This window comes from Lissotriton helveticus, chromosome 10 (assembly GCF_964261635.1).
Source record: "Lissotriton helveticus chromosome 10, aLisHel1.1, whole genome shotgun sequence".
Classification (NCBI taxonomy): Eukaryota; Metazoa; Chordata; class Amphibia; order Caudata; family Salamandridae; genus Lissotriton; species Lissotriton helveticus.
The window spans coordinates 681,757,848-681,782,467 of record NC_136071.1 but is presented as its reverse complement, the minus strand read 5'-3'; the positions used below and the strand labels follow the sequence as shown (position 1 = coordinate 681,782,467).

The 24,620-nt window shown below is 43.6% G+C and overlaps 1 protein-coding gene across 2 annotated transcripts in view; it reads left to right on the top strand.

Annotated features, from left to right (window-relative positions):
- The window catches only part of RHEB (Ras homolog, mTORC1 binding), a 260,875-nt gene extending 237,115 nt beyond the window's left edge, over window positions 1-23,760 (top strand). The window contains exons 8-9 of one of the 2 annotated variants that reach the window (XM_078663215.1): window positions 22,614-22,667; window positions 23,271-23,760. In XM_078663215.1, the coding sequence (XP_078519341.1) occupies window positions 22,614-22,667 (54 nt within the window). In that variant the 3' untranslated portion in view covers window positions 23,271-23,760. The remainder of the gene's footprint in view (window positions 1-22,613; window positions 22,668-23,270) is intronic. The other variant, XM_078663214.1, reaches the window with a different exon arrangement.
- The last annotated feature ends 860 nt before the right edge of the window (window positions 23,761-24,620 follow it).

Genomic DNA, 24,620 nt, shown 5'->3' with positions numbered 1-24,620 from the left:
AAAGTTAAGACTAATGGGGTTAACCAGTATCCCACAGAACCTGGCAAATCTAGTGGTATGTAGCAACAATTTGTTCCATAGGGAGTATACTATTTTTTACAAAATGTATCCTGTATCACTACGAATATGACCTATAAATGTTGCACGTATTAGATTTTATCAAATGAATAACACTGTGTTTGTATAAAATATCACCACGGGTCTTCTTCAGGACTTGGAAGCGAAAAGAATAGCCTGTAGTTTGGGTGAGGCAACCTCAATAGTAGACTTCCTGTTCAAGCATTAAATGTTGGTATGGGGGAATGTCCTTGTGCTTAAAGATTGCCAACCTGGAGTCCCTTGGAAATCTACCTCAGGGACAGTATGTATTTGAGCCAACGGCTAGACTCTCATGAGAATATGGCTAAATGGCCAATGTCTCAGAGATCCAAAACGGATTTTCGAGTAGAGCGAATGTATCACCTCTTGCCTGCCAGCTTCTTTGATCAGCCCCCACGTAGGGTAGAGAGCTTACAGAATCAAATGATGCTGCATTAATTTGATCGATTTCCAGGCAGTAGCCAGGAGGCCCGGTCGGCACTGCTGCTTATGCCAGGATCCCTAAAACTGTTTCTGTCATCTCGTTATAGGTGTCCGACCTAGACTGTGGCAGGATGTTCAGTTTTCTGCATGTAATCCAGCTCTGGCCCCCACAAATTGTTGCTGCCCTGATAACAGAACTTTAACAGGTGTTCCCTCTCAGTAAGTGCTCGGAGTCCGTGGCAGGTGGTACTGAGTATCTTTAAAAGGCACGTCTCTCTAATAACAGTGGTGCCACCACTGCCCTTCCATTTATGGTGGTTTGTAGCAGTATTAAAATCCTCTAAGGATTTTTGATTGCTTAAATGAGTGTAATTTATGATATTTAAATATTTCCCTGGTCTTCATCGCTTCATTTTACTTGCGAGAAAGTGTCACACATTATTTAAATGTCACTCCAAAAAACACTAAAAATATGAAAATGTCACACATAAGCAATCTGAAACCTTGGCAGCTATGACAACCGTACCAGTAGCCTCAGTATTGAGCTCTTTGGGCATTGTATTCCTTGTCCTATTCCATCTTAAGTAAACTGACTGGACTATCCATATTGTTGCAAAAATGCTGCAGACATGACGCTGCCAGAGGTACTAAACCAGATACAGATTTGACGGGTTCCCTTTCTCAACCTGTAATTCCACAAAAACAGTCATTGCTGACACGGTGTCTGGTATATGTTGGTTATTTTTGTCTCTTGATCAATTCTTTGCTTATCTTTTGACTAATTGGAAGCTCTGGCGTTTTGGAATATTTGTGTACCTGGTGTCACCGTGATAGGGCAGGGACTTGGTAGGTCCTTATGCTGCCTCAACAGTGTACTGGTGTTTGTGGGTGCTCGTGGCCCCTGAGGGGAAAGATCCATAAGGTCATACACCATAAGGGTCCTACACCAGCGAAGGCAGCCTGAAACAGTTGAAAATAGTTTCTGGAATAGTGTCTTCGAAGAAGGAGACAAATATGAAATTGCAGGACTTAGGAGTTGAAACAATGTTCACTCAATATAAGTACTAGTCCTGAGCGATAAATTCAGTTCCGCTCTTGGAATTTGGGTAATTTTGCATTCCGTGGAGAACGCGAAATTGCCAAACATTTTGCAGCTTTGCGCCATTTTTTGCTTGTTCGCGCTTTAAAAATGCATGTTTGTGAGAGATTTCTCCCCGAGCGCGCAAACCGCGTTCGCGAACAGGACAAAAAGCATCACGAACGGGCGGAACAAGCAATTTTGCGTGTTCGCTGAACTTTTCGGTGCTCACTGAGATTTTTTACCATTTTGCAGAGCTTTCCGTAGCGTGACTACGCAAATTCCGCTCACCCCTAATAAGTATGCCCGCAGGGGTGTCCTTGAGGAAAGAATGGCCTCTGTGGTGGGTGAAGTCTTCCACCTAAGGCTCCCTACAAGTGTACAGAAGGTGCTTCTACATATGCTACAAAAACTTTGTATGTTCTTGCTGCAAAAAGATTCTTGCTCGCCTCTGATGTTGGTAAAGTTCTGCCTGGTACATTACAGAAGACAAATTGGCCTATGTCCACTTCTCCAACCATTCAGACATATTTCCCTGTTCGTAGTTCAGCATAGTCTGAGCTGCCTGGAGAGCTAGTTCTTAGTGGGGCGAGGCCAAAGAAAGGGAAGCACCAAGTGGTTTCAAGTTGCAGCAGAGTGAGCCTCATATTGAGCATTGATCAACAAACACTAACCCATACTGTAACATTGCAGCTGCCACAAAATAAAATCACTAATTATTTTGTGAACACAGCTATTGTTGAGCAGCTGTCAGACAGAGCAAGTAGTGAGTGTTTATCGCCCTGCACACAAAAAGAAAAAGACTTGGAGCGCAATGCACCTCCACATAGAGCCAGGTAACTGACTTCCTGAGGGGCGAGTTTATTCAGGAAACGACATCAAGGACAAGTTAAACCCTCAAAGAAGATATTAGTACAGTCATTCTTTTACCTCCAGAGCAGGAGTTAAAGTATGAGAAGGAGTCAAAATACTTCACAAACTCTTGTAGTAGTGAGAATGGCTCTCTTTTAATTGAGAATGATTGTGATCTGACAAAGTACCAAATATTAACTGTAGCAGCTGTCTATAAGGATTATGACACAGGGGTACTAGAAGCCTAGAGTCAACGGCCATAGCATTAAATAGTCCATTCGGCAAGACCGAGAAGGGTGGTAGTGTCCTGGCCCAATTGAAATGCTTAAATCAGCCACTGATGCCTCTTTCGAGGAGTCTGACATTTAATTTGAACTGGACGAAGCAGTCCTTAACCTTGTGGATACCTACTAATGGTGTGTTTCGGTCTGATAACACCTGCCCAGACCACACCTTGAAAATAGGGATAACGATCACCCAAGCACATTGACCACAACATTACAAGTCATCTCCCGCCAGAACCTCCCTCAGAGCAACCAATTCTTGCCATTATTCACGCTATGTGTAGCCCATTGGATCTTATGACGAGTAATTTAGTAACACAGCCTAAAATTGAGCGATCAGACAAAAATCCTTTGCGAAATGTCATCAAATAGCAAAGCTTTTTACTCCCATATGCATGCCATGGACAGGGATGTAAAAAAATCTCTTAAGAGATAAGAAACTACTCAAAGATATCTACTAAGCTTGCAGAGGTCACGGAAGTTATTAGCACCATCTTAGATTGACAAAAATCAAAAAACAGAGTTCTACTACTCAACGGTTGGATCAAAAACCAGCTTCAAAAGAAGATTCTGATGGCAGTATAAAAACTGTACTTAACCCCAAAATATAAGTTGCCCCCAGAACCTCAGAAAAGGAGCAACCTAATAAACAAGGGCTGTACAAGATCTTCAAAAAATCACTGAGGAAAAATTGTGGTGATCAGCTCGACCGTTCTTAAAACCTCAAGGTTAGGAGAACAATTGTGCAAGGAGGAAAAGGTACCAACGCTTAAGGAATCTGTTGGTCAGAATGTGCAAAATGGCAATGAATTAAGCTGGAGAGAAAAGCACAAACATGGAAAAAGCACAAACAGACCTTCAAAGCTTGAAAATGTTATGCTTCTTGTTGAGAGCACACCCATATACAAAGATAAGCCACTGGTATCTGGATGGTAAATGGAACATTTGACTATGCCCTGTCCACTTCTGCAGGTTTACTGTAGCCAAAGAACAATACAACCGATGGCTCAGGAAGCACTGCTCCATTAACAAGTCACATGATTAAACCAGACCAGCTGCCTGGGTCTTTGTCACCCTCTAATGGCATCACTCATGAACCCCATAGGTTTGCATAAGATCAATGGCTAAATCTTGAGTTACCTCATTCTGTAGGGACTCAGGGCTTGCTGTTTGTGACGTCCCCCAGGTTGAAGCCCTTCTTTTTACTCAAAATTTACCCCGCCGGGGTCCAGTGATCACAGATATTGACACCTCTCAGAGCAAAGTTCTTCCCCATGCAGAATCTGTGACCAATATCCATGACAATGGTGTATGCCAACTGAGTATTGGCCTCTCAGCCATTAAGGATCCTAAATTAAAACAAATTCTTGCCTTGAGTACTGCTCTAAAACTACTGCAGTTAATGCACCAATGACCGTTGAGCCTTTTTGCAATACAAGTGCCCCACAGGCTGTTATGCTTGGATCAGTCCATCCACCATGCAGCTAGCAATATGAAGGATGAATGCTCCACATATTGTGAGTAGCATACATGGCACTGAGTCAAGACAAGTTTACGAGCAGTGGTCCAGTGCATCGAAAACTGCAGGCTCCTGTGTTTTATACTCCTGAGCACCAAGTGATGGCACCAGCAATAAGGGCAGGGGCGAGAATGTTTTAACAAATCTTCTGCTAATGCACTGGGGACCACCGAAGCACCCAGAATCATGACTGGCAATCAACCAGCATTTGTGTTATTCACTCCAACTTATCAATCCCAGGTACATCGCAATATCTTGAATAGATGTAATTTATTGAGAGTCTTGCCTTCCTTGAAAAGGCTAAAAAAAAAATCTTCTCGATACTGGTGACAGATGGATTTATTCCACCAAACCCAACGGAAAAGGGGGAAACTAAGACAACTTGGTGGGCAAATAACCATACAGCAGATTTGATTCTTAGCAAAAGTGTAGTGCGACCCAATTTGGGCCTATCTGTTTGTGAGGGTCTACCTAAACCATATCCAATGGTATTTGAAATTGTTCATGCCTAGCCAATAAATCATCAGCACAAAGAACACCACAAGCCCTCTGTTTTGCTATCCGCCTTGGGTCCCTCTAGTCATGATTTCAAGACTGGTTGTCGCAGCTTAGGAATCAATGTGCAGTCATCTAGAGCAAGCTTGAACAGTCGGAGCCCGGGAGGTGCCCAAGGTCCTGCCAGTAGGAATCTTACTTTATGTGGGATCACACAAAGTGGATGGTTAAGACAGCAGATCCACTTTTTGCATTATTGCCAACACATGTAGCACACCATCCATATGAGCTAGCCATCAGCTCATGCCCTGAGAGTAGGATAAATGTGCGTAGTTGGAATATTGCAGGCCTAAATCATAAACTAAACTTTAAGGACTAGGTAGCATTTGCTGCTTTCAGGAGACTTGGGCTATGGATGACGTTATTTTGGATGGCTTTTCTACATACACTACAAAAGCCACAAAGGCAACAAAAGGGAGACCAAGAGGTGGATTATCTACTTGCATATCTACTCTATTAGGTACAGTTAATCATATATTTTGCCTAATTAGCAATAATATTCAACTGTCTTCATATTGAATGTCTATTTTCTGCTGGGACTACAGTCAGAATTTTATAAGCAACTCAACAAGCAAGAAAAATAAGTTGCAACCCGCCGACAAAACTTTATTATTTTTACACTTCTATCACCCATTGGTAAGGAAAGATATTATTTTGGTATGTGTGGGGACTTTAATGCCAAACCTGATGTCACATTGGTCATCTTAGAAGTTTTAAATAACTCTTATCTGCAGCCCCACTCAGATGGGCGGGTACAGCCGTCTCAAACCAGCTAATGCCTGGGATATGGCAGCGGAGAGACCCTTAGGAAGACAGGACCCGTCTCTCCGCTGCCATATCCCAGGCATTAGCTGGTTTGAGACGGATGTACCCGCCCGTCTCCGAGTCCATAGTGACTCACTATCGCTGTTTCTTTTAACCCAGAGGCCGGGTCGGAAATATCACCGGCTGTACGGACCGTTACCCCATTTGTGCTTACAGCCCTGAAGAGTCACGGGCTCCTTGCCCGCTTGACGAAACATGTGTCGGCTGGTCATTTGCTTATGACAAAGGAAGGTCCAATACAATCCTTCGAAGAACAAAAAGACTTTCTATCGTGTCCACTTTGTTTCATTTACTACCAATTGTGTTCTTTTGATTAAGCATGATACATGTATACACCTCGCTTAATGTGTGCACAGGATTCTTGTCATTGCTACATTTTCTGTGCCTTCGGCTACCCCGTCGACTACTCTGATGGGTAAAAGTTGGGAATCTCTAAAATCACTGCTTTATAACCCCGAATCACACCACTCCCAGCAAGGTGACAACCCTTATCTCTACTCACCTTTTGGAAGAGGAAGGGGACTCTGATAACGAGAGTCCCTTTGGAGTAGCAAACAGTTCCTCCCAGTTACATGTCAAATGCCAGGAGGAGAATTATTATGATGAGGACTATAATCAACAATATTATGCTACACAGGAACAACCATTTCAAGAGAACATACTTGGTGTGCCAAGTTCTTTGCTCTCCGACTTTCAATTTATGCTGTCGGATTACAGAAAAAGATTTCCACCTTCTGTTACAATGGCTCTTCATCCACCTAAGTCACCAAGTCACCAGCATCGCAATAGTCTACTCCATTACAAAGACCTACATCTTTCCCTCTTCCATGGTCCAATACACCAGGTACAACCCTACTTGACATCCCACATAACTCAGATGAGGACCAACTAGAAGGTGAACTTCATGAGCCCAATAAGGAATGGTACGACTATATAATCCCAACCCTATCATCTCCTCCTCCCTTGGCAGCCAAGTTACCCCCTGAAGATATTTGAGGCTTTCACAATTTACTCGAACATAGCTAGGTTTGCGCTCTCTATGCCATCCAAAAAAAGACAGTATTTTTATACAACTTCAAAGAACCATTGCGCTCCATGCCTATATTGGACTACATTTGGGAAGAAGGTCTGAAAGTGATGAAAAAGGCACCTACAGTCACAGCAGTTCTTCCTTGCCTTAATCAAAAGTATAAAGTCCCGGAGGATGCTCTGGCCTATCTGACTGGACATCCCAAGCCAGATTCAGTAATTACTCAAGCAGCTCAAAAGCGATTGAAAAACTCCTCTCCCTCCCCCGCCACCCCCCCCCACTCCCCTGACAAAGAGGGCAGGCGCTTAGACAACATCAGGACAAGATTTTAATCCATGTCAGGATTGACGGTGAGGCAGTCCTTAATTTGAGCCAGTGATTTCCATTCCTTGACACCGGCACTTAATTGCCAATACTGGCGCTTGTGACAGTCTGCCACAAGGTGGCGCTGTCTTGATAATTTAGAGATGACATCAATAGGTAATTAGTATTTTAATATAAATTCAAAATGACTATTACCTGCCGCTTAAGATGTTCTTAATGCTTTGAGGCATGAAATAGTTTGAATTGTCACACTTGTAGGAGTGTGAGGGTTAGGAATTGTGTTGGGACAGTCATTGGCAGCAGTGGCAGGAGCCGTGTGTGGGGCAAGCTGCAGTGGCCTCCTGACGAGAGCCCTAGCACTTATTTATTTACAAAGTAAGCACTGCAGTGAGGGCAGGTAATTCCCCGTCTGTGCTGGGCAGGTACGATAGACAGTTATGGGCTGACATTACCCCACACATAGACCATTTTCCTGAGGAGGCCAATATAGAAGCTAAAAGATTTTGTAGGGTGGACAAAAGGCAGCAGCTGAAATTAATTACTACATCATGGACATTGCCACCACTGCATTTCGCCACCTCGCAGGTTCAGCAGTATTCCAAAGGCAAGGCTAGCTTAAGGCTACTCCCTTTCATCTTGAAGTGCAGACTTAAATCTTAAACCGCCCCTTCGATGGGCAGGCTTTGTTTGGCAAACTTGTGGATTAGGCCTTACAGGCCATAAAAACTGATACGGACACTGTACAGTTACTCAGAACACTGCATTTCGAAAAGCTTCCATTCGTGGACACAGAGGATGGGGTATGCCAGCATATAGGGGAGAATATCAACAATACACTTATCCCACCTACACTCAAAAGTATCATCCACAGTACATGCAAAGATAACCCCCTAAAGTGTAGTACAATAGACCTCTGCCCAGAGGAAGAGCTACCCACCATGGAAAAGAAGCTATTCACAGCTAATGACCTGCCCCAGGCTCCGCTGCCCTGATCCCATCACCTCTCAGACTAGGGGTCAAAATTTCCAAATTCATACATCATTGGAAGGGCATAACATCCGACCACTGGGTCCGAGACCTTGTACAATACGGCCACACACTAGAATTCATCCAAATTACTCCTCTCAGCCCAACTATTTCCAGGCATCTACAGCAACTTAGATTGGAGGTTAGAACCATGTTGCTTTAAGGGGCAATAGAGAAAGTCCCTCTATCGCAACAAGAAACAGGATTCTATTATCGTTTCTTCCTAATTTGCAAAAAAATAAAAATAGTGGCCTGTCCTTGACCTCTGAGATCTCAACATCTATCACAAACAGCAATCATTCTGCATGATAGCTCTACAAGATGTTCTGCTTCTGAAACACAGGATTATATGTCAACCCTCGATCTCCAGGATGTGTATTTTCATATCCCATCCATCCCTCCCACAGGAAATTCCTCAAGTTCCTGGTAGCCGGCAGGCACTACCAATTTTGAGTCCTACAACCTTTTGGTCTAAAATGAGCACCCTGGACGTTCAGTGTCCAGCACCAGTAGCTGCGTTCTTAAGAAGACAAAAACACCAAGTCGTTCCCTATTTGAACGACTGGCTAATCAAGGCAAAATCCCGGCAGGCTGCGCAGAGATCTACAAGGACTTGTATAAGCCTCTTTAAACAGGTGGGTCTCCATCTCAATTGGAAGAAATCAAGTTCACACCCCTCAAATGCCACCACCTTTTTAGGGGCAAACCTGGACATAATAGTCAAAATAACCTGTCAAAGGCAGCTAAAGCTCATTGTATTGGCCAAAGCCATCCAGAAAAGAGTCTCTTTCAGTATGCCTTTACAAGTCATTATTAGGTATGATATCCTCATACATTCTGCAGACTACGAATTTGTCCCCTCTAGGAGCAGCTAAGCCTCCATTGCACACAATCCACAGGAAGCTTCAAAGATCTCCTCGCCATAACTTGGGTTATGGGCAAAAGCGTAGATTGATGGACTCAGAAAGAACACCTCTCAATAGGCCCCCTCTTTCTTTCTCAATCATCTCCACTGGTCAGCCACTGATGCTTCTTTAGACGGATGGGGTATATATCTTCAAGACCGGCTGGTCAATGGCAACAACCTCATCGGACTTCTCACATCAGTCTCCTAGAGCTGAAGGCATTCGTTCTGGCCTTGCAAGCTTTCCTCCCCAAGATAACCAATTCACAGGTCCTCATAAGAACGGCCAATGCAACAATACACTGCCTGAACAAGCAGTTAGGTACCAGGTCTTCTGTCACAAGAAGCACAGAACATTTTGAATTGGGATATCAAACATGGGGTTCACCTATGAGCCGAATACATCCCAGGGAAACAAAACCAGATAGCGGACACACTCAGCAGATTAAAATAAGCCTGCCAGGAGTGGAAGCTACATCATGAGATGGTTGACCACATTTTCTCCTAGTGGGAAACGCCCAGTCTCGACCTTTTTGCGAACCCACAAAAGACCAAATGCCAATACTTCAAAAGCTGGCATCACCATTGGGATCATGCTGGAATGCATTTTCAATGGCATGGTATGAAATCTTTACTTACGTCCTTCTGCCCATTCCCCTGATCCTTAAGGTGCTCACCAAAATGAAGATCCGAGCCATGCAGAATAATTCTTATAGCCCCGACATGGCCCTGCCAGCACTAGTTTTCAGTGCTTCTCTTGCTTACAGAGAAAGCTTGTATTCCATTGACCATCTCCCCTTACCTCTTAACCATGAATTAGGGTTGAGTCATGCACCCCAACCCCCAATCACTGCACTTATCGGCACAATGAAGTATGGCCATCTGAAAATTCCTCCTGATTGCAGGGATATATTCTCTAAAGCCAGAGTTTTCAGCACTAACCAGACTTATTCTTACAAATGGAAGACATTTTGTTTTTGGTGCCAACAGCTCCAAATTCATCCTCTCTCCTCACCAGAGCAGATGTTACTTACCTGCTGCACTTGGCACGTTCAGGTTTGGCTCAACCCTCCACCACGGTTCACCTGGCGGCCATTTCTTGTTTAAGGCAAATACTCAATATAGCCTCTCTACGGTCCTTCAGAATAATCAAACCGTTTCTGAAGGCACTTTTCAGGGTCTTCCCAACATTCAGACCTCCACCTCCTTCCTGGCAACGCAACATTGTCTTCGGATAACTCCTAAAGCAACCGTTCAAGCCCATCCACAGATCCACCTTAAAGTTCCTATCCTGGAAGGTGGCTCTCCTGGTAGCTCTCACATCGGGCAGACACGTTTGTGAGATTCAAGCCCTTGCGATTTGAGAACCTTTCTTACAAATTAGACGAGACGGGATTATTTTACGTACGAACCCTCAATGTATACCTAAAGACCCCACGGACTTCCATCTCAATGAGCCAGTCATTTTGAAGACTTTCTTTCCAAACCCTTCTACACCAGCAGAAAGAGCTCTTCATTCTTTGGACATCAAGAGGTGCATCAGGTTCTATCTTGACAGAACCAAGTCCTTCCAAAAGAATAACTAATTGTTTATGGTATATAGTGCACCAAGAAAGTATGCTCAGCCTTCATGCTTAGAGATTGGGCAGCAGCCGTTGAAAGTCTTTGACCTTGCTCCAGAAGTCTGTGATGTAATGCTGGCAGCCAGGAGCCCCTCAAACAAGACAGTATACGCCTACCATTGGGACACATTTGTCGCTTGCTGTGCTACTAAAAGTGTTACCTTTGTCTGAAGTTTTGTTATTTGTTCTCTCGTATCCGGTTTGACACCTGGGGATTATTCTAAGGTAAGACATTTGCAGCTGATTAGTCTCTTCAACTTGTTCATTCACACCTTATAACCTTCAACTTTACAAATAATGTGTCTATGGCACTATATGACAACTATTTAACATGGACGTATGGCCAAAATCCACGTTTATAATCTATTGTGAACAGAAGCTTTGGCTTTTATCATGTATTTATTGCAAGACTCTTTGGCTTTAAGCCAGAACCTACTTAGAAATGTGTTTCTGGAAGCTTCAGGTGCGTTCAGCCGTTACCTTGTTTAGCAAAGAGGTGCTGCTAGCACCTGCATCTTTACTGGTAGGTAAACCTTGACCATATAACTTCAGCAATGCACCCCCTGGATTGAATCCAGGTAGTACCCTGTGTCCATTCTGTGCACCCACACAGTTGCACCCAGTAGGTTAATGCTGTATGCTATGCCTGTTAGCACCAATTTTCTTGTTTAAAATGTTGTAAGGATTTGGAATCATTTGAATAACAGTATCATGATAGATGTCATCAGTGAGGTCATTTAGCATATCACAGTCGATATATTATGTGAGGTAATAAGCAGTGCATGACAAGAGCGTGAAATACCGTTAGCTCAGTGAACTACAGTGAATTTCTGTGATTCTTTTGTTTTTTTTTGTTTTGTAACCATAATTGTATTATAACTGGGTTTTGTACATTTATGCCTGTGAATTTCTGGATTTTGTTTGTATATGTCAAGATGGTCTTACCCAACTTAACAATAACATTATTGTTCGAGGCATATGAGCTGCAGATCTCACACTGTGCATTAGATCGCCACCTGGTGTTGGGCTCGGATGATTGTATGTTGTCGTCTTGGAAGAAGTCTTGTAGTCCCGAGATAGGTGACTCCTCCCTTGGACGATAGTTTGCATGGGCGTCAACTCCATCCTTAGATTGTTTTTTTGCGCCACTGGGTTCGGATGAAACTTTTCCGCTCCGGTTCGAGATCTACTTTTCAAGTACTTCGACGCGTAAAAATTTTCTTCAAACAACTCTCAATACCGATAAACATCGACTCTACTTCAACAGCTTGATTCCGGTCGTCGATGCGTGCCGTTGGGCCTAGAAAGGACGCCTTTTAAAAGATGCCCCGAGTGTGGAGCAACATTTTCACACAGTGACCATCATGAGGTCTATACTCTGTGCTTATCGCTAGAACACGACAAATCCAGCTGCACAGCCTGTGCATCCTTTTGATCGAAAAAGACCATTATAGATCGGAGGGTCCGTCGACGCGATATGCAGAGATCAGCTCCGGAACCAGTGGATAGCTTCGACGAAGGTCCATGCGTCCCAGAAGCAGATTCCGATGATCTCCAGATCGTATCCAAGGCAGATGACTCCGATGACTCCATACCTTCGGGTCAACGCGTGAGTACCACTGTCCCTACCCCAGCCCAAACACCAAAATCGAAGGCAAAGGTCAACACTCCGCCTGCGGGGCCCAGTCGAGACCGAAAAAAACGCTTCGAAAGCCCCGCCATCGAGCCCGGCTCAGAAGAAAATAATGAAGCCTTCCGGTAGCTCCATACCGAGGAGACCGCATGTGCCGATGCCACCTGCTCCCTCTGCACCGAAACATGTAGTCCCGGTTCCGAAAGACACTCCGAAACCGTCGACTCCGAGAGACAAAGCGGCTCCGAAAACAACGAAGCCCGTTTCCGATGCCCCGAAAACAGCTTTCACTCCGAAGCCGATACCCTCGATGCCGCAACAGACAAAGTCTGCTTCCGATGCTTCCAACAGAAGAGGGGTGGGAGCACACTGCCTCACCTCCCAGCACAGTTCGCCCCTTAGCTTTGTGGTAAATGCAGTTCACAGTGATTTCTTACTGATCTGTAGTGGTTCACCAAAGTTGGTGCAGAATAGTGCTGTAAATCTCTAGACACAAATGTTTCTGGATATTATCCGTCATCAGTAGAGATAAAAAACGAAAATTCCTTCTGGGGTTGCTGGATGCTTCCAAGTCCACAAAACAGGCTTCGGCTCCAAAGACAATATCTTCAGTGCCGAAATCTACGCCAAAGGACTTAACATCAGCTCCTAAGGCTAAATACAAGCAACAGGTTCGGAACCGAAAAAATCGACGCCAAAGGCTGTGACTCAAGAGGAGCTTTTCCAACCAGATCATTTACAAAAAAGGATCTACATTTATCCAGAAACAGGACATGTTTCCACTACACCACACAGGAAGAGGAAGTCAGATGCAGCACCTAAACATCCAGTGTCTGTCAAGAAGAAGGACTCTGCCACATCTCCTATGCACCCTTCTTCTCCTCCTCCTCCTTTAAACATTTCACCTCAAAATTCTTCTTCTCATTCTCCACCACATACTCCTCCTCAGGATGTTGATGATGAGTATAGCATAGGGGGAGGGAGAGACCCAGATGACCCTTTTCCCTACCCAACTGGTTAACCAGACTGGGAGTATCCAAACCCACAGGATGTACCAGATATTCCTTTCCCACATGCATATCCATCTAAACCTTCTCCTCCAGAAGACAATATTGGGTTTGGACACTTAATTAATAGGGCTGCCATCTATCCCAATGTCACCATGCATTCAGATGAGGAGGAGGAAGATTTTTTATTAGACACTTTTGAACACTCCCAAAAATCTGTGCAAATACTGCCAATGATTAAAGGAGTCATTAAGCATGCACCAGAAGTGTTTAAAGATCCTGAACGAGCTAGAATCATAAACCCAAGGATAGAGAAAAAGTACAGAGCGGCTCCTGGGGACCCTGCCTACATTAAAGGACAGCTACCCTTAGACTCCCTAGTAGTTTCAAACGCTAGGAAAAGAGCAAATTCCCAAACATTAGGTGAAGCACCACCTCCTGATAAAGAATCAAAATCATAGACGCGTCAGGGAAAAGAATAGCTGCCCAAGTTAGCAATACATGGCACATCGCTAACACACAAGCCCTCCTCGCAAGATACGACCGGGCTCACTATGATCAGTTAGAGAAGCTCTTACAACATCTACCTGACCAATATAAGGCACAAGCAAATGACCTCATACAAGAGGGTAAGCTTATATCAAATGCCACCATTAAATGCGCACTTGATGTAGCAGACACTGCATTCAGAGCAATAAACACCAGTGTCCTCCTTAGACGTTACGCGTGGCTACGCATTTCAGGATTTATGCAAGAAGTGCAAACTACTATCTTAATTCAACCATTCAACCAACAACTATTGTTTGGTCCAGAGGTAGACACAACACTTGAAAAAATGAAGAAAGACACTGACACAGCAAAGTCTATGGGAGCTCTGCAGTCCACCCAAGCACGAGGGTCCTTGCGTCGCTCCTTCTACAGAGGAGGCTCCAAACAAGCTGGCGCAGACAATTCAGCTTCCTTTAAAACAAATACACAAACATCCTCCAATAGAGGATACTTTAGAGGAGGCTACAGAGGCAACAACAACAAGGTAAGAGGTCGAGGAAATAATAATCGAACCTCTCCCAACACAAAACAGTGACTTCCTTCTGCTTCCCCAACAGCATTCCACTCCTGTAGGGGGCAGACAAAGTTCCTACCTGTCTGGAATTCAATCACAACAGACAAGTGGGTAAGACAAATTATCCAGTATGGTTACTGCCTAGAGCTTACGGCTACCCCTCCACATATACCACCCAGACAGCGTCCAATGTCCACAGAACATCTAACGCTGCTCCAACAGGAGGTTCTCTCATTGCTGCAAAAAGATGCAATAGAGCTAGTTCCGTTGCAACATCAAGGAACAGGGGTTTACTCACTCTATTTCCTAATACCCAAAAAGGACGGAACACTAAGACCAATTCTAGACCTAAGGCCTCTCAATCTGTATATACACTCAGATCATTTTCACATGAAATTACTTTACAACAAGTGATCCCATTGTTGCAACAAGGCGATTTCCTAACCACACTAGACCTCAAGGACGCCTATTTCCACATTCCCATACATCCTTCTCACAGGAAATATGTCAGATTTGTACTAGAAGGACAACATTATCAGTTCAAAGTCCTTCCATCCAGGGTCACAACTGCACCACGAGTGTTTACAAAGTGCCTAGCAGTAGTAGCAGCACATCTCAGAAGACAACATATCCACGTCTTCCCATACTTAGACGATTGGCTCATAAAAGCCAAGTCATTCAATCAATGTGTCCAACACACATCTCAAACAATTCAAACACTGCACAAATTGGGGTTTACAATCAGCTACACCAAGTCACATCTCCAGCCCTCTCATGTACATCAATACCTACGGGCTACCATAAACACTGATACACCTCTAGCTTATCCCAGTCCAGCCAGGATACAGAGCATTCAAGCCTTAGTCACAAAGTTTCGAAACCAACACACTCTCCCAGCCAGAGTGTTCATGCAACTAATAGGCATGATGGCATCTTGCATTTTTATTGTACCATATGCAAGACTGCAAATGCGCCCATTGCAGGAATGTCCAACACATTAGTGGAATCAGACTCAAGGACAACTTACAGACCTGGTGTTGGTGGACAGCCGCACACATTGCTCTCTGCAGTGGTGGAACGCCAAAAACTTGCCCAGAGAGTTGCCGTTTCTTGAACCTGTGCCACAGATAGTACTGACAACAGATGCATCCCTCACCGGATGGGGAGCCCATCTGCTCCACCATACAACTCAGGGAAAATGGGCCGCTTAACAGAAAGTGCTTCACATCAATCACCTAGAGCTGCTAGCAATACTCCTAGCACTAAAATCCTTCCAAGTACATGTACAGAACAAAGCTGTCTTGATCCAGACGGACAACATGACAGCCATGTACTATATTCCAAAACAAAGAGGCACACATTCCCTGAAACTGTCCCAGCTCGCACACAACATTTGGAGATGGGCCATTCCACAAAAGATATATCTGCTTGCCGAACACCTTCCAGGAGTTCACAATCAGATAGCCGATCTGTTAGGTCGACAAACGCAACAGATTCACGAATGGGAACTACATCTGCAAGTTCTTCTACCATTCTTTCACAAGTGGGGTCATCCAGACATAGATCTGTTTGCCACACACGAAAACGCAAAATGCCCAACCTTCGCCACCAGGTTTCCACACCCACTGTCCAAGGGCAATGCGATATGGATGAATTGGTCAAGCAGATTTGCGTACGCTTTTCCGCCAGTCCCACTAATACCACTAGTAGTACGCAAGCCGAGACTCCACTATTGTAGCTATACATGGGTCTCCTGACTCTTGCATGCTAGGTTTGCCTTCAGCCCCTACCATCAGTACTACTGAAACCACCTGTAATCACTGCCAACTAGTCCAGCCGGCTGATACCACTCCTGGTTTCCCCAGTCCTGAAGATACAAGCTTAATCCTTGATACTGATCACATCCTGACTAATACTCCAAAGTTATCCTGGCCCTCCTCGTTGGATAGCACCATACTGGAGATCTCCAACACGGTCTCCCTCCCACCTCCTTCACACATTGGGGACCATCTAGACTCCACTCACCTACCATCCGCTGCGGTGCTTGAGGGTATTCTTACAACTACTACACTTATCTCGTCTATACAATCGCACATATTGGATTGCCCAGACTCCACTCTCCCACTACCTGTCACATTATATGAGGGAACCCCTACAATGGCTACATTCAATCCGCCCATCAATTCGCAGAATTCATTGACCCTTCCACATCCCGAAGGGGGAGACCCTATCGGGCTGCCTAGCGACTTTTTTACTCCCACATTGGATATGCATAATGACACTACGAGTAGTTCGCCTCACCAAACAGTCCATACACCAACTCCTATTACATACTCTCCCATCTCTGTCCTGATCGATCAAATCAATGAGTTAGCTACAGGCCTATCTCATCTCATATGCTTAATCTTTCAACCATCACAAAAGATCTCATCTTACACAGAGCCACCAATGACACAGTGAATCTCATCAATCTCCAAATGAGAAACTACTGCCCTACGAATGCCCCCATTGACAATATTACTCAGTACAACCCAAACTATGTCCAACCTAGTAGCCTCATACCCACAGTCACACTCCCTATAACCACCACTCCAGGCAGCTTATCTTCCCTCTCGGGGCCAAAGAGTTCAAGCAATGATCTTTCAGAAAGTGACATTGACGATCCCGACGTCGTGTAGGCATGTTCGTAGTGAGCAGTGGCAGACCTTGTCGAAGGCGGCTGACAGGTCCAGGAGGATGAGGGCCGCTGTTTCTCCATTGTTGAGCAGGGTCCTGATGTCATCGGTGGCGGCAATGAGGGCGGTTTTGGTGCTGTGGTTGCTGCGGAAGCCAGACTGGGATGGGTCCAGGATGCTGTTCTCCTCGAGGTATCTGGTCAGGTCAGACGCCAAGCGGGTCATGATTTTACATCTGGTCAAACAAATGATGTGAAATTATTATTTGACCTGATATATGACCTGAACGATGAGGATTTAATACAGGCCCAGATTCTAGAACACGTGGAAGTAGCAACCAACAAACATGAACACAGCTCCTTCAAACCCAAATCTTGTTCCACCTTCGCTCCGGGCAACAAATAGGCATTTTCCATTAGGCAGTGATTGCTGACTTGATTTTCCTTTTAAAAAAAAAAAAAGAAATTGCAGCAAACATGAGACTCTCACTACTTCAGAAAGAAATGCACTTGAGATTTTAGCTAGCAATGATTCTTTCATTTTTAAACCTGCAGATCGGGGTAGAAACATTGTAATACTTGACAAGAAAGATTACATGATAGAGGCCTACAGGCAATTACAGGATACTTCCAGTTACAAATAAATTAATTTTAATCTGATGGATACTATGATCAAAAATATGAACAGGAAACAAAGAGGGTGACTTGAAGAATCCTTACATAGTGATGTCGAGTACCAGTTTCTATCTGCTTCAAAACTCATCTTGCCCACAATCTGTTTCTTACCAAAGATCCACAAAACGCTAAGCAACCCTTTAAGGAGACCAATCGTATTTGGATGTGGGTCCGTCTTTCAGAATGTCACTAGGTAAGTTGAACATTATACCTTACCCCCTGGTGAAAACACTCCTCGTACATCAAAGACGCTCGAAGTTTCTGAAAGCAATATCTAAAATTGAATGGAAACAATACTTTCTTTTGGTAGCCATAGATGTGGTATTGCTCTGTACTTCAATCAAATACAACATTATTCATCATGCAGTGGATTACTTTTTAAGACCGAGAAACATCAAAGAAACCAGCCTTTCAGCCATGCTGTTGGAAATGATAGAGGTGTGTCACAGCAACGTTTTTTTTCTTCAACCATCAACTATGCCAACAGACCTGCGTAACTGCAATGGGGGTTTCCTTCTCTCCCAGCTATGCGATGGGCTGGTGGGAGAGGGAAATCTTTTGGAGTGACAAATATGAGCACTACCTCTCCTTATCTTGCTGAGATATATCTATTATTTATTAGTGGTTTGGAATGGCATACATAAGGAATTTCTGTAATACTTAAAGGTCATCAATAACAAGTACGGTTTGGGATTCACCTACAATCTGCCCAACAAACAGACTTTCTAGACATTCAAGTTTATATGCAGGACAATAGATTGGAGCCTTCTATGTACGGAAAGCCATCTGCCACACACAGCGTACTACACAGAACCAGTTTCCATTCCAAGGCCATAATGTAAAGTCTTCCCTTTGGTGAACTCATACACACCAGGCATTATTGTTCCCAAGAAGAAGAGACACAAGCCCAATGCAAAGAATTAAGAAGGGGATTCTATCGGAGGGGCTATCCATCTTCATACATTGAGCAAGGAGCCAAGCGAGGAAACGGCAAGACACAAGCACAGATATTGATGGAACATAAAATTGAACTGAAAGAGAAGACAGAAAGTAAGAGGAGCAATGAGGTCAGGAAAATCTTTCAAAAGCATTGGAACAATCCACTAAGTGATAATGACATTGTGGATGCTTTCGACCCAAGACCTCAATTCATCTACAAAAAAGTATGTTCTTTGAAGGAAAGATTGGTAAGAAGTTATTTTGGATACAACTGGCTGGAATAACAAAATAAGGGGTTTGTTAGGTGCAGTAGCTGCAAGGCCTTCAGGATTGGCAAAAATGTAAAGATCATCAGTGATTCCAAGGGGAGAGAAATGCATATTGAACATAAAATCACATGTAACACCCAATTTGTAGTATACATCATCTAATGCATATGTGGGCTGAAATATATTGGAAGCATAGTCTGTCCCTTTAAGAAAGGAATATTAGAACACATTTGAGCCGTACAACATGGTGACCTGAATTATACAGTTGCAAAACACTATGCTTAGTGACACAACGATGAATGGAAGACCATGAGATACTATGGTGTGACACATGTACCAAACGATGAAAGGGGATGAGACAGGACCCTGCGACTACGCAGACTGGAGAGCAGATACATGATCAAATTACGAACCAAGAGACCTTTTGGTATTAATGCAGATGAGGAACTGCATGTACATCAGTGATTTGAGAACATTGGACTTATGAAACATTAGCTCTGTTCGAGGCATTTCGGCTGCTGAATTCATATCTTAGCATAGATCGCCGCCTAGTATTGGGTCCGGACGATTGCACCTTGTTGTCCTGAAAGAGTCTTCGAAGTATCACGAGTTAGGTGACTCCTCCCCTGGACTACAGTGCACATGGGCATCTTCTCCATCCTCAGATTGTTTTTTTCCGCCATTGGGTTCGGATGTTATTCCTCTACTCCAACTTCGGAATCGAAACTAAAATACTTTCTAAGGCCAAAAGGCCTTATAACTCGACAGTATTGTTCTCGTTCGCTACCCCTCGACTCGTTTTAACTTTCCATCTCGATCCGGTCGTCGACGCGGGCCGTTTGGCCTTTTCGACGATACGTGGGATTGCTGTTGATGGAAAGGAGTCCGGTTCAAAAGGTGCCCACAATGCCACGCCAAGTTCCCGCATACTGAGAAACATACAGTATGCAACAGGTGTCTATCACCAGACCACAACGGACAAACTTGCTCAGCGTGTGCCCAATTCCGTTAGAAGAAAACCATCCGGAATCGACGGGCCGCTAGGCAAGAGATGCAGTGGCAAACACCGGAACTGGAGAACATCTTCGATGATGAACACGACCTCCCGGAAGCGGCAGACTCTGATCTAGAAACACCTGCCGGGGAAAGACAATCAAGTAGCAGATCTGTTAAGCAGGCAGAGCCAACAGCTACACGAATGGGAGATTCACCCTCAGGTTCTCAAACCATTCTTTCAGCAATGGGGGCATCCAGAGATAGACCGGTTTGCCACAAACGAAAACTCAAAATGCCAGTACTTTGCCGCCAGGTTCCCACATCCGTTGTCACAGGGCAATGCGATATGGATGAACTGGTCAGGCAGATTTGCGCACGCTTTTCCACCAGCCCCACTGATTCCGCTGGTGGCACGCAAACTATGCCAGCAGTCACTAACAATGATCCTTGTTGCTTCCACATGGGCAGGACAACCATGGTACACAACGTTTCTAGAACTTTTAGTAGTTCCCCACCAAAGACTGCGCCTCTCGCCACATCTTTTAACTCCGAACCATGGAGAAATCAGGCACCCAGATCCCAATCAGATGAACCTAACAATCTGGCTCCTGAAGTCTTAGACTTTGGGTACCTTAATTTGCCTCCTGATTGCATGAACATTACAAAGGAGGCAAGACGTCCAACTGCTAGAGCATGCTATGCCGCTAAATGGTAGAGATTTGTAATTTATTGCAAAAATAACCAAATCAACCCATTAGATGCTTCCATCCAAAACATTATCTGTTACCTATTGCATCTTCAAAGATGCAATTTGGCATACTCTTCCGTAAGACTACATCTTGCTGCTATTGCAACTTATCTCCAAAATAGACAACACATGTTTTTGTTTAAAGTACCCCCAATCAAAGCTTTTATGGATGGACTTAAAAGGATAATCCCCCCCAAAGCACCCACCTTCACCAGTCTGGAACTTAAATATAGTACTTACCAGACTTATGGGCCCTCCCGTTTGAACCACTACTTTCATGTGAATTACAATTTCTAACTTGGAAGGTGGCATTTTTGATTGCCATTACCTCCCTCAGGAGAGTAAGTGAGCTACAAGCAATAACCATTCAAGAACCTTTCATGCAAATACATAACAAGAAGGTAGTGCTAGGTACTAACCCTAAGTTTATGCCAAAAGTAATATCCACTTTCCATATCAATCAGTCCATAGAATTGCCAGTTTTCTTCCAAAACCTGCAGTCAGTGGCTGAGAGAGCCCTACACACACTAGAGGTAAAAAGGGCTCTGCTATATTACGTTGACAGAACCAAATCATTCAGGAAAACAAAGCAACTATTCGTTGCTTTTGCCCCACAACATAAAGGAAATCCCATCTCAAAATCAGGTATAGCCAGATGGATAGTTAAATGCATTCAGATATGCTACCATAAAGCTAAACGCACTCTTAACAGTTCCCCCAAAAGCACATTCAACGCGTAAAATGGGGGCATCCATGACATTCCCCTAGAAGAGATATGTAAGGCAGCTACATGGTCTACCATACACACTTTCACTTAACACTACTGTGTAGATGTGCAATCAAAGCAGCAAGCTGCTGTGGGCCAGGCTGTCCTTAAAACTCTTTCCCAAACTGCTGCAGCTGGTACAGGTGACCACCACTAGAGGAGATACTGCTATACAGTCTATGCTAAGATATGAATTCAGCAGGCCACATGCCTCGAACGGAATATGCTTCTTACCAGTATGCATCTGTTCTTGGCATGTAGGACTGCTGACATTCATATTGCCCACCCTCCTCCCCGCTGCCTGTCACAGCTGCAGTACTTTTCTACATACATTTACATGGACATCTCTTACTTTTCTATACTCCATCTTTGCCACAATGGCGAAAAACAATCTGAGGATGGAGAAGATGCCCATGCGCACTGTAGTCCAGGGGAGGAGTCACCTATCTCGTGATACTTCGAAGACTCTTCCAAGACAACAAGGTGCAATCATCCGGACCCAACACTAGGCGGCGATCTATGCTAAGATATGAATGTCAGCAGCCCTACATGCCAAGAACAGAGGCATACTGGTAAGTAGTATATTCCTTCTTCTCTGCAGCATATCCGTTTTGCATCTTTGTCCATCTCCTCTCCCTCCTGTCTCACGTATGCCTCTGCCTATGTATGATGTGACATTTGTCCACGTTGAACATAGTTGTTTATCTGGTTAACAAAGGATGAGTTGGTAGACCTACAACTCATGTGAGAATGCCAGAATGTCCACTAATTGCATTGAAGTGGACCAACTTCCAACAAACCAGAATAATCATTTTAGGCCAGGCAGCTGTAAAAGTTCCAACCAAAGATCTCTCTATCCTGGATGTGTTCTGTTCATCTTCAGTGTATTAGCAGCTATCCAGCAGATAATTGGCACGTTTCACCAGGTGAAATTTCATTTTAAATAGCTGCTAGCTGTCATGATTTTAGGACCTACAGTAAATGAATGGGTTTGTTTAACCATGTAGAGAACGGATATGCTTGGGACTGGGGAGGCAAGGAGCAGAACTCTGAAGGGCATCACTAATGATTTTTTAGAAAACAAAAGGACTGAAGAGATGATATGCAGTGCTAATTCAGTGTCCCTCAAAACAATCGTGGAAGTGTTTCTTGTTGGACTCCAATCTGTTTGTCTCTACAGAAGAATTTGGTTAATTGTGTTTAAACTTGTTGTCCAATCTTGTTAGTGCTCAGACTGATGCCATTCAGCTCTTGTTTAATTCAAACATGATTTGAGACTACCACTTACTCTCTGTATTTCAGCGGAAGAACTGTCAATGCTTGAACTCTGTGAGAATGATGCATTTCCAAAATTAGGTAATCGTTTATCAGCTATCCTCGCCAAAGGTTTTGCATCATACTTGAGAGAGCTGAGACAAGGCGGAAAAAGGAGTGACTAATTATTGCCTTGGTGAATATTAAAACTCCATACATAGAGAGGAAAAAGCTAGTACTTTCCCTCATATAGCTAAAGTGGATGACGCATAGGGGAGCCCGCAGGAATTCTAAACTCATTTGGCCAATATATTCCAATTAAGCGCCAATTAACCCCCTTTTCACAGCTGTTGGAAGTATTCTTGGAGGTCAGTTTGGGTTTGCAGGCCTTTGAGTTAATTCCTGCTTGTCTGACAGTTCTCCCTACATTATGTAATTATATACCATGTTTGCCAGTACTTATGTATTTGTGCATGCAAGTAATCCTTTAATGCAGTTACAACCAAATGCATTTTGTGTCTTTCATTAAAGAGATTGAAGATATGCAAAATAAACTATTATGACGACATCTGAGTTATTCCAAAACTAAGCTTCTATCTCACTGCAAAAAAACAGTTGTGTTGCACACATAGTAATCAGACAGCTATCTGGAAAGTGTCATTACTTTCTGTTGTACTAACAATGTTTTCTTCTAATTTTCTACAGACTGCAGTCGAAGTTTTTAAGAGGATAATTTTAGAAGCAGAAAAAATTGACGGTGGAGGTTCACAGGGAAAGTCTTCTTGCTCTGTAATGTGAACCTACCACTAAACTCAAGGACACTGGGATATCACTCTACTTGAAGAAGCTAATTGCCCGTTCTCCTTAACGACTAACTGCTTTTTTTCTTCTTAACCTGAATTGTATGGATGGTCAGATTTTTTTTCTCACCAAGTTTTGTCCAAACTGACTTCTGTACAAACAGCTTCTAGGCCTCATTCAAATTTTAAGCAATCATATTTTCAATTTGTACATCACATTTCCTAATATTATGGCCAAGAATTTTACTGGCATTAATTTTCTGTGTAGTTTGTTATAATAATGTAATCATCAACATTGATCATATTGTTATTTCTCTTTACTTAACTAGACTTTAATATCGGTGTTTCCTTAATTGTTCATTGTACACTTGTAAATAAAACAACTGCAGACCTTGCTTTGCTGCGTTTGGCTTTAAGGATCTACAATTAGTCGAATATATGGGCACATACAGGTTGTCAGGCTACAGTTGTTAATTGTTGTTGCTTCTATAAAGATGCTGCTGCACCCTGATTATAAATACCCTCTTTTTTGCAAATGACCTTAAAATGAAACCTTATGTTTGAATCAGTTTTGTAGGAACCACTGGTGTCAGAGGAAGAACAATTGAAACGACAACTTGAGCCTGACCCCAGTAGAAAAACGATCGCTGGTATGGTCGTACAAAAGGCATAATTTGCTCATTGGAGTACCTTTTCTGAAAGAACGTCAATCTCAGGTTATTGTAATGGATGCCTCATTTGAGGGATGGGGAGCATATCTCCAAGACCTGACGGTTAAGCGGTAATGGGCATGCAGGGTAGCCTCTTCTAACTCTCAAAGCCTTTATCCTATCTTTAAAACTGCGTCCTCTGTACAGATACAACCATTCTCCACTATGCATGATCCAAACAGAAAATAAGGAACCTGATGAAGACCACTTTCGATGCAAGCTTAAGCAGTCTCGATTGGAGTTTAACTAAGAGACTGACGTCAGTAGACATCCCAGGGAGAACGGCTATCTAAGTAGACTTCTAAAGCTGGTATGACAAAGAATCTCACAAATGAGCCCTGAATAAGGACGTTTTAAACAACATTTGGAAAAACCTTTTGTAGACCTCTTTGTAACGGCAGAAAACATAAAATACAGAGTTCACACCCAGATTACCAGAATGTTCCCTGAGGGAATGCCCTCTTGATAACTTGGTCAGGGTTATTTCTTTCCTCCAATTCCATTGTAAGACTGGAGCTTTGAAGGTATCCAACAAAATTGTTCCT